The sequence below is a fragment of the Dermochelys coriacea genome, chromosome 14 (genome assembly GCF_009764565.3).
Source record: "Dermochelys coriacea isolate rDerCor1 chromosome 14, rDerCor1.pri.v4, whole genome shotgun sequence".
NCBI lineage: Eukaryota > Metazoa > Chordata > Testudines > Dermochelyidae > Dermochelys > Dermochelys coriacea.
Window position 1 is genome coordinate 5,843,534 of NC_050081.1, and position 11,519 is coordinate 5,855,052.

General features: G+C 43.8%; 1 protein-coding gene across 1 annotated transcript; it reads right to left on the reverse strand.

Annotated features, from left to right (window-relative positions):
* Window positions 1-380: 380 nt before the first annotated feature.
* KCNJ2 (potassium inwardly rectifying channel subfamily J member 2) lies at window positions 381-8,028 on the reverse strand. Its single transcript, XM_038371557.2, has 2 exons — window positions 7,881-8,028; window positions 381-2,814 (listed from the first exon to the last, which is right to left on the reverse strand). The coding sequence occupies exon 2, from the start codon at window positions 2,590-2,592 to the stop codon at window positions 1,309-1,311; it is 1,284 nt and encodes a 427-aa protein (XP_038227485.1). The 5' UTR covers window positions 2,593-2,814; window positions 7,881-8,028; the 3' UTR covers window positions 381-1,308.
* Between the last annotated feature and the right edge of the window lie 3,491 nt (window positions 8,029-11,519).

Below are 11,519 nucleotides of genomic sequence, written 5' to 3' on the forward strand. Positions count from 1 at the left end.
CCCAAATGCCTGCTCCAGCCGAGTTAGCCTAGAGCAGATCAGCAGCTTTGCATGTCTCTAGCCTAGTTTAACTGGAAATGTAATGACCGCCTGCAGCATGTCTGATGGCTCAGTTCTCAGAACGCTGGGTCAGCTCTAAAAGGGCCCTCTAAGTTCTAGAAGCAGTTTTGGAATGTGTGTAGAATAACACTTGACCTTCTGCAGTAGCCCTGCTGGTGTTTTGCTAACAGGAAAGAACAGATGTTTGCTTTCCCCCCCACCTCACCCCCCTCGCTTTCCTTCTTATAAAAAGAAAGAGAGGGAGCTCGTTTTCCCACAGAGGGGGGAAAAATGCCTTGCTTACTTAGATCTGAGTCTTATACTCTATTTTCTGAATAAGGTGCGAAATGAGGCCCTTTAAAAAGAAGTCTGAGGTTCAAATTTCGTTTGTTTAAAGCAGCCTGTTTCATTTAAATAAACTTCACTGTGCAAAACTGTGCATTTTCTTTGGTATCCATTTAGGTAGTTTTAACTTAATTTTTAGATAGAGAATTAAACTCTATCAGCCCCCTCCCATCCCTCCCTCCTGGAAATTTTTTTTCCTGGAGGCTACCAATTGGCCTGATGTTACATAATGCCCCTTATGTAACTGAAAAAAGAAAGAAATTGATTCTAGCTGTCAAACTACTGGCCTCAAAAGAAGTTCAGACTATACGGCCGTATTGGCCTCTTTGAAGTGTGATCACAAGCTTTTCAACCCACAAAGTTCAATGCTGACATTTTTTAAAAAAAAATTACACAAAAGAAAAAGAAAAACTACATGGCCACAAAAAAATTACAATTTGTGTCAATGTAGTTAGCAGCAGCTTTCTTAAAATAACAACAACAAACAACAACAACAACAACAATAATAATAATAAGGCAGATTCATGCCTTTGTTATGCCATTAAAAACATTCTTGTTCCCTAGAGAGAGAAGCATTCTGGAAAAAGTTGAAAAAAAAAAAAAAACCAAAACCCAACCAAAGCTCGCCTGCAAGTTCAAGTTTTGTAAAAAAATATATACATAATTTATTCTACAATATATATGTGCCTTCTGGTCATGCTTAGACATTGTTTAGTGCTTCGTGTTTAGAGTTCATTTTCAGCTCTCTCTCCTGTAAAGACAGCCCTAAAACTGGCTTAGATTCCTCAGGACCGCTTGTCTTCACGCCTTTCCTCAACAGTACCATCACCTGAAAACTGCTTTGGGCCAACTCTCAGCTCATTGTGCCTTTGACCGACATATTTTTCTTTTAAACCAAAAGATAACAGAGAAAAAGTCAGTCAGTCATATTTCCGATTCCCGCCTTAATGGCCTAGGTTCTAGTGGCACCCCAGCTTGGTTATGATGGTCCATGTTTGGGAGGGTGTCCGTGCTCATGCTTTCAGGCACCCCATTGTCACTCTCGTCCTCTTCTTTGCTGGTGAGGGCCACTTCATTCTCGTAGCAAAAGGAATTTGCATTCGAGAGAATGTATTTCTTTTCTGCTAAGTCTCTGGCACTACAAAGAGGCGTGTTGGGCACTTCGTACGTTTTGTGGAACCTAGAGTAGTCCACTTTATAGTAGTTTTTCTCTTCAAAGAGAACAGGCTCATAACGGTGGCCCCAGAGGATTTCATTTGCCAGATATGAACTACGGCACTGGGTAGTCATGGCGGTAGCTTCCACCATGCCCTCTAATATTACTACAATTTCAAAGTCTGCATTGTCCATGTCTTGCTTACTGTAGTCATACAAGGGACTTTGTTCATCTATTTCATGGACTATTGTAATTGGGGACACCAGGAATATGCGGTCTATCCCACTGTCAAACCCAACGTTGATGTCTATTTGGTCCAAAGGGATGTATTCTCCTTCGGAGGTGACCCTGGATTTAAGGAGCTGTGCTCTCACATGTGCCTCCACCAAATGGCTTTTCCGTAGGTTTCCAACGCGCCACATTAAACACAGCTTCCCATCCCTCAGGCCCACAACAGCATTGTGGCTGAAGACTAGAGTTTCGTTTCTCTTTTTTGGTTTAGCCATCTTTGCCATGACAGCCCCAATGATGAAGGCATCAATGATGCAGCCTACGATAGACTGGAAAACCACCATGAATACTGCGATGGGGCACTCATCCGTGACACACCTAAAACCATACCCAATTGTTGTCTGGGTTTCGATGGAGAAGAGGAAGGCTGCAGTGAAGCTGTTCACATTGGAGACACAAGGTTTGTAGTTTGCTGGCTCCTCCAGATCCCCATGCAACAGAGCAATCAGCCAAAACACACAGCCAAAAAAAAGCCATGAAAGAATGAAAGCCAGGCAGAAGATAACTAGCATCCACCTCCAGCGAATATCCACGCAGGTGGTAAAGATGTCTGCCAGGTAACGTTGTCCCTTCTCACCCACATTAATGAATTGGACATTGCAGTGTCCATCTTTCTTGACAAAGCGGCTCCTGCACTGCTGCCTAGTGTGTACCTTGCTCTTCCCGTTCCCGAAGCCATTGGCAACTGCCATGGTTGCCAGCTTCATGCCATCCTCTTCTGAGGAAACGATGCTATAGCGATTGGTTCGCACGCTGCCCATCACTACTGCTGTGGACTGAGGTGCTTCTGCTTTAGAAAACAGTCTGAGTTTCTGCAAAACCCTTTGGAGAAACAGTTTTGAAAGTTCTAGAGGAACACACACACAGGAAAAAATAAAAGGACTAGGTTGGAGTTTCCGACAACCCTTGGCTCTACCAAGGAGACTCTTCTGACATGCAGAGTTAGCTTAGCAATTGAACATCCGTCATAGAGAGCACATGGTCTGCAAGAGAAAGACACACTGCATGTTAGAACTCAACGGGATAGAACACTGAACAAAAGCTATATAAAGACCCCAGCCTCCAAATCCATATGGTTCATTTTTCAATCTATTCACTTCTATTCATGGAATTGCCCTGGGGCACAGAGATTCTGTGTTTATGGTTATGGATCGACAAAACTGACATCATTAATATAAAGAAGTCATCACTCTTTCTGTAGCAAGAACTAAAGTGAACAGGTCTTAAAGAAATATTCACTTAAAAAAAGGAAATACACGTATCTATCTAGTACATACACCTGCACCTTTGGTGGTTTACTTGGGAATGGTGAATTAGCTTTAACACATGCATGTCTGTTCAAGTCTCAAGTTGATTTACAATAACATAGAAGTCTGTGTCTCAGGGTCTATTCCAGCCAAGATACAGGTGTGCGTTAATTAAAGGAACAAGTGCATTATGAGGATTATATGCTCCTTGGGCCAAATTTCACTCGAGTGATACTCCACATTAAATTACACTTGTGCAGAATTTAGCCCTTTACTAGTCCATTCAAGCAAAAGCCATGCACTCATTCTTTGCCAGCAATAGGAATAAAGCCATACAGACTATGCTGGCAACTATTTAAACCAAAGCTACAGCAATTTGATGGGATCCATACAATCATTAAATTTACAGTAGGAAATCATCACACAAACCAAATGAGGCCTCCTCCTGCTCCAGCTGAAGTTATTGATAAATGGCTTTAACAGAAGCAGGATTGGCCTAACATCTCTATGATGCCTTTGATGGTGGCTACAAGGCACTTTTCTCTCTGGAGATAAAGGGGATTCCACACCGAAAAGGAGAATGGTCCTGAGTTTCCCTTGTATCTTGAACGTCAATGGTTAGGGCTTAGCATAGTGGATACAAGATGTGTTTGCTGAGACTGGAGGGCACCAAACTCATTTCATGGAGGTCTAGCTTAGACCCAGTGTTTGCTTTTGACAAGCACATCATCCATTAAGTCACCTATTGTATTGGAGGAGATTTAACTGAAATATTGCAGAGGAGGCAAAATGCATGAATTGTAATAATCCCCCCTACACACACACAACCAATGGGGAAAAGAAAGTCATAACTGATTTTAAAATAATGTCTGTTGTGGGTTTGCCACAGCAGGAGATATAAGTATGAATCACATTAGTGGAAGAGTGCACTAAAATGTCTTTTGTTAACGGATATTAACAAAATTAATCCGACTCAATTCTAAAAACTGACACAATTGCGTCAACGAAAGAATAAGATTTCTGCATGTGAAATAGTTTGCACACACTCTAGCTGTTCTTCCTGACCTGGGTAGAGCAAGGTTAAAAAGTCATACTGTAGATAGGAACTACCCCTGGTCCAATAACAGGGTTAAAACCTAAACAGATTTGGAATCTCTAGAGTTCAGCATATGATCTCTTAATTCCTCCGTCCCCTACATCTCTCAGCAGCATCACAAGGACACAGGTAAGCAGATGTGTGTCAGAAAACAGCAGGTGTCAAGCAAAAAGAATAAGTGGTCTTTACAGATATGCATAAGACATTTCTTCCCAAAGAGCTACTTCATGGTTTGCTTTAAATGCACACACACTTCAAATTACTCTACAAGAAATGTAGCCCAACACATATTTCCTGAGATTAGTCATCTGTGACTCCTGCAGTGCGTGATACATTTTGGCAGCTTTCAACTTTCAAAATACCCAGTTTGAATATAGCTTTCATATTAATGTATAAAGATGATATGGTGCTGTTAAACTTATACCTGTCTGAATATTTTGTTTGCATTGTGTAAAGTTACCTTTGTATTTTTTTTAGGGGGGGGAGGGTGAAGGGGAAGGGTGAGAAGAACAGAGATTCTCATTTCTGCCAATATATAGCTCTCTAAAGCGATGGAATGCTTCTAACATTCAGTTTGAGATATTTTCTGTTGTATTTGGTTTTAGATGCATTTTCAAGCCAAATGAGAAAGCCAAATTACTATTTATATGTTCCATGAAAAAGAATAGCTTATTGCAAAATCATTGCATTGGTTTGCAGATTAATCACTTTTATAAACCACATCCTAAAATCATGATCATGTTGAACTTCCATGTTCTAAGCAGGTTTGCTCCAAGTTGATGAAAATATATAGCCTTAAGACTAATTTAGTCATTTTTCTGCATTGTCTCTTGGATTTCAAGGGAGGAAGGGTCTAGGGAGGGGACAGCTGTGAAATCTGAGGGACCTGAATGTGCAACTACATACCAAAAAAAAATATTTTTTTTGACCCCAAGACATTTGTTTGAATTCCACAAATCACTGAAACCACCATGCCAGGTTCCTATAAATATCTTGCCATATTTAGAACCCTGGAAATAGCTATATGACAATGGTAGGTGCCTATTTCCATTGCTAATGATAGCATTTGTTCACCTACTGTACATCTGCACGGTATTATTAGTTAATAGTTGTGTCACTGCACGTGTTATGCCTTTGGAAGCAAAAACTGCTCTGACTTTGGCTTAAATGTTCCTGAAACACTGAAATGCAGCCTTGAGGGTATCTCTTTCCTGTGTTTATACACTTTCTGGATGTTTAGACAACAAAATTCTGGCACACACCACATATTACAGTGCTGATCCTAGGAGAGCTGTCTACTGTCTTTTAACAACACAAATTGCCTCTCATCCTTGTGTGTGCTTTGAGTAGCTAGGATACATGCGGGGGCAGGGGGGGATTTGTAATACTTCAGCAGTCAGACACACAGCTAGTGAAACACAGTGGGCCTGATCCTGCCCCCAGTCAAGAAGGTGGCAAAATTCCCATTGACTTCAAGGATCAGGACCTGTAAATATGTGTATGGGGGAGGGGGGGGAAATCAATAGATCCACCAGTGTTGGGATCTGAACTTTGCAGCCAACTGGAAGAGTTTAGGATACACAGTGGGAGTTTGGGGACTGCAAGGAATACAGGGTCAGGTCCTATACAAAAAGTGTGCCCAAAGCTAAAATGCACAGACCTGGCTAAAATCTAATATTATGCCTTACTTTGATAATCCACCTGCTGCTCAGTTGTAATACAAGTTTAATTTTTCCAGACGTTCTCATGTTATCACTGAGTACAAAGAGGGGACCAAACCTACAACCCTCACTTGGTGGGGGGGGGGGGGGACGGGAGTTGTCTGTAGTATTGGGCCCATTGCATAATGACATGTAGTCAGACATAAACTAAATTATCTTATTTTATTCACCTCATTATCTCTCTACAGAAAAACAACACTGTTTTCACTGTAGACAAGTACTGAAACCAGTTGCTGGTACGTGTACAGATTCACTATAGTGAGGTAGATCAGAATTTCAAATATTGCAACGGGAGGCTTGAAAAGGGAGAATAGAAGGGGACTTCACTATTAATGAAGCATTCCTGGACAAACACTGATTCAACAAGAATAGAACCCACAAGGAACCCACAAGGAAAAATAATTACATTGATGTCTGTAATTTGCACTGATCGAGTGGAAGCGGAACGTGCAGGAGGGTTTCAGACTGATCAGAGATAGAGAGAGAGAGAGAGAGAGATTACTAATGAGCGATCCGGGCAATTATTCCCAAGCTGACGCCACATTACCCTGCTTTGTGTGTGCAGGGCACATGTTGCTAAGTGAGCACAACTGCTACCTTCCTCTCTCTTCAGTAAACAGAACACAAGAGCTGTCTGCTAAGATATATAGCAAAACCAAAAGTCCATGCTCTCTTATTTTATTGGTCAGAAATCTTCAGGTGTATAGGCTCAGTGACCTTTCCCCAGTCCCATATATTATTTAAAAGTTATTAGCCCAGACTCTCCTCATTTCCCTACTTGCTTTGGTTAGGGGATTTGAGGCATATTACGTATTAAATGCTAAGCTAGCTTGGATCATGACAGATTTTCTTTAATAAAACAATGAAGACATTAGAGAAAAGAAAAGTAGGTGATGCAGGAAAAATGTACAGAGAAAAGGGGGAAAGAGAAGTGGCACTGTCATCTGAGATCCTGCTCCTTTGCAGATCTCAGGATATTTCTAGATGATGACAAAGTAACTACAAATGAAATATTCATCACCAGGGGGTGTTGTTGATGAGCTGGCCAGCAGGATGGAAAAGCAAACAAGTGTAAAGGTAAGGCAGAGAACACACACACAAAAAATACAGCCTGATGAGTAGAGATGTGGCAGAGAACACATCTTTGTTAACACCCAGCATAGACTTTAAGTGTGTTCTGCAATTACTGTCTACAGACAATCTCCAAAGTGCATGTGAAGCACTTGCCTGGTTAAAATGGAAAAGCTTGTACAATACAGCCATAAATAAGTCTCCCATTTCCTATATGTATTTTTTTAACTGTCATGAATCAAGTTAAAATGACGCAATCTCTCCACAGTCACTCAAACCACAATGGCTTTTTTTTTTATACTTCTTCTTTTTGCCAGACCCATTAAGAAAGAATTCCACAAGTTGCTTTGATGCATCTTCCATAGACTACAGTCGATGTGCAGTGTTAGGAATAAATGTCACGGTGTTGTGCAAGAGGTGACAGAACATTATTTTTTTTAAAAAATGAATCTAAACTGTAATTCTGTATGCTTTGATCCCTTCCCTCTCTTCTAGAATCCCTGAAATAACAGGCAAAAAGAAAAGGATGCACAGGGCAGAGGAAAGGAGAGTTTTCATGCTAACTTCCAATCCTCCCCCAAAATACAATATCCTTCAGTGACAGCTGGTGCCTGGAAAGAAATGAGCACAAACAGATGCCCAAGTGTTCCAAGCATACCTAGCTAATTATTTGCGCTAGTGAGATTAATTAGGCGGTTTGCATGGTGTATGAGAAAGGGTAAAGCTCTCCCTTCATGTGACTGTGCAGAAAAGTGCAATCAATAAACCTGATAGTAAAGCACATACATATAGATTGATCCCCCCCCTCCCCCGGCACCCCTTAAGGCATAGAAATTCCAGGGTGGCATTTCAGAGGTGACTGTGTTGCCGACTTCACTACGGAAATATGTAGGTTAAAATAAAGTGCTCCTTACCTGTCAGTGGATTTAAGCTGGGGATGTATATGCATAAAAGAGTGTAAGATCCAGTGGCCGGGGGGGGGGGGGAATCAGCAAACCAATCCCACGCTCCCTACCCCGCTGCACTGTTCGCAACTCCAACACTTCACGAGCTACTGCCTCCTTTTTGAGGGCGGCCATGTGATTTTTAATACCGGCTCGGCCGTCTCCGCCCTCCGGGGCTGCCCCAGACCAATGGGAGAAGGGAGGCCGGCCCAGCCTTGGCTGGGTCTCCGCGGGAGCGCCCGGCTCTGCCCAGAGCGAGGGATTCCCGGAGCTGGGGCGCCCGGGCGGGTGGTGCTGCGCCGTGCGCTGCCCCGGCCGGCGCGCAGCGGGGACCGGCTCGCCCCTGGCCCCGGGGCGGGTGGCACCTGGCGGGCAGCAGTGGCTGGAACTCGCTGCGCAGGCTGGGGCGCGGGTCTCCTGCGCCCGCGCCTCCGACGGCCCCCGGGCGCCCCTCGCCCAGCCGCGGGGCTGCCCCGGGGCGCGCTCCGATCCGTCCCCGAGTGAGCCCCGGGGGCGCTGCCGTGCCAGGAGGGAGAGCAGCCCGGAGCCCCTGGCCCCTTGTGGGGGCGAGGGGGTGCAGAGGGAGGACGCACCTTGCAAGGGAAGAGGAGGGTGAGCAGGGGTGGGATGTGCCGTTTCCGGGGGGGGGGGGGGAGGCTTTTCAGGAGCTGGAGAGACTAAAGGAGGAGTGGGGGGCAGAGAAAGTGAGGGAGGGGTTTAAAGGGGGGGTTGGAGGGAATAGGGTGAGTGGGGGCAGCCTGGAGAGGAGAGGGATCCAGTGGGGAATGGGGGGAGTGGGTTATGAAGGGAGAGAGGCAGATCACAGGGACCTGTTGGGGATGGTTGGGTGATCATTCCCTCCAAATGCAATAGCCAGGCGCTGTATGTACAGCTGGTCTGTGAGTTGCCCTTGAGGCGGATCTCAATTTATATCCCGTGCAAATGAGAACATGCTGTCCAGGGGTATGTCTACACTGCACAGTGAGCTCAGGTTCCAACTCAGATTTGAGCCCAAGCCCGCCTTCCGTCCACATACAATCAGGCTGATGCAGGTCAGCAAGCACTCAGGACCTAAGATCCTGCTATGGGGATGGGTCAGAGCCCAAGTCCTGTTGTGACTTGGGTCTGAGCCCTGCCATTTTGCAGTGTGAACGCAGATCGAGCCATAGACCCGAGACAACAGGTCTGCATGGCGCAGTATGGACCCATTAGCACAACTGTGAGGCCTGGGTCTAGCAATTGTAAACCCAGGTTTACAACACCACGTGGACTCTCAAGTGCGGGCTTGGAAAGACTGAGTCCAGAAGTCCAGGTCCCACAGACCTGGGTTTATCATAGTGTGGAAATATGCTATGCTTCCAGCCTGGCTGGCTGTAAAACCCTTCCAAAATTAATTCCTAGGCTGAAGGGCACTGGCTCTCGTGCTCTTCGACTGGAGCCAAGAGTATAATTATTATTTGTATTGCTCCAGTTATAGCCTGGGACATCATTGTACTAAGTTATAGCAACACAAAACAGAAGAGACTCTCCATGCTAGAAATAGCAGGTGCATACAACAGTGTGAGTAAAGATGTTAGTAAAGTGTATCTTCAGATAGGGAGGGATTTCAGTCTAGGACCTTGTACCTCTGATTTCTTCCTGTGGGGCTTGACAGGAATGGAGAACACCTGTTAAACATATTCCCTGTGTCCATAAATAAAGAAATTACTTATTCCATACATAACAGGGTGAGATGTTAGAGAGACAAGGTGGGTGAGGCAATATATTTTATTGGACCAACATCTGTTGGTGAGAGAGACGTGTTTTCGAGCCATACAGAGCTCTTCTTCAGGTCTAGGATATTACCTCACCTACCTTGTCTCTCTAATATCCTGGGGCTGATACAGCTACATTACATACAACAGTGTTAGATATAACATATCAAAGCAACTTTCCTATGTTTATGGAAACCCTCAGGATTCATCTTCCGTTAAGAGCCATCCTGAGAAGAGGAAATTAATTTCCGTTTAATTTTTCTGGGAAATCTGCCAAACTTTATTGGGAAATCTGCAGGACGTTTTGGTCTGGTCAATCTAATCCCGCTTTCTTCAATACCCCCATCACTCTTAAAAACATAACAGCACTTAGGTACAAGTCCCACATAGTACTGAAAAAAGTCTTTTATTTCTATCTACTGTAACAATGTCCAATATTTATTTATTTATGTTGGTAGATACCCTTTCTTGGTATTTCTAACCAGACACTCTAATCACCAATGGTATAACTTTAAAAAGACATCACAAATATTACCCCAAATGCCACAATGCAATTCAATATAACACTCCCAAAATGAGGTTTGCAAATAAAGGCTATTTTGGACCAACGGAGGAAGCAATGGTTGTTTCCCCATCACCATAATAACTAGGCCTTACATACTACCTATGGCAGATGGACCTGGGTGCTGTCCCACTATTTAAAAGTGTGCAAGTACCAAAAATGATTCCAAAATATTCTGCCATTCCTAAAGCTCCTTCGGTCCAAAATACCCAATAAAGAAAATGATGAAGAAGTGTTTGGCCAAAAAACCCAATCGTAATAAAATAAAAGGCTTTGTAATCATGATCTGAAGTATGCTGAACTCTGGCTGTGATGGACAGTTAGGGGGTGTTAGTTTCAGAGGCAGGTGTCCTCAGAAAGCTGAGTTCTTGGCACTAACAGCTGAACTGCATCTGAGAGCCTCCTATGTTGTGATGGAAAAATATGGAAGAAAGCAGCCTGTTAAATGAAGGGGGTCACAGACCACATAGGGCTTTAGAGGCTTTAGAGATTATCACTAGCACCTTGAATTGCACCCAGGACTGAAATGGTAGCCATTGCAACATATGGTGAACAGGTGCTCTGAGCACTGAGGGGCAAACAGATCCTTGCCAGCAACTGGGCCATCTGCTGATCTGATATGGGAGGAGTGGAGCTCTCCACACAAGGTAACGTGGAAAACTATGGAGGCTATGCCATCCAATTGCTAGACTAGGTTCCCAGCATATGTGCCCCCACTCCCAAACTCCATGGAAGAGGTGCATGATCCATTCCTGCTCCCACTCACTAGGGTTGTAGCCAGGATGTCAGCCTGGTTTAAGCTGCTTTTTGGAAATGTTTTACAAAAACTATCTTAGAGTCCAGGCTTTGTACAGGTCTCAGTTCATCGTGGAATGTTGTGATCATAAAATGAAATCGGGTTTATAATGCTAACACTGATAAAGCAGACTCTAACTTGTCCTACATTTATGTGTGTGAGTGCACTTTAAAAACTGCCATGCCCACTTACCACTCCTACTGTTATTTGTGGTATCTGAAGTATTCCCTGTTCTCAGAATGGGAAAGTACCACAAAGATTACAACAACTAGTAAAACAGTCAAATTCAGTGAATGGAAGTTTTAAAAATCCTCACTCTTCTGTTTTTAGGTTATACAAACTACACATTACATAGGGGTGAGAGGGAGACAGAACATAAGAATGGCCACAGGGGTCAGATCAATGGTCCATCTAGCCCAGTAGCCTGTCTTCTGACAGTGACTGGTGCCAGATGCTTCAGAGGGAATGAACAGAACAGGACAATTTATCAAGTGATC

What these genes read in the sequence shown, in the direction of transcription:
- KCNJ2 (XM_038371557.2), bottom strand. Translation starts at nt 2,592, where the DNA reads ATGGGCAGCGTGCGAACCAATCGCTATAGCATCGTTTCCTCAGAAGAG.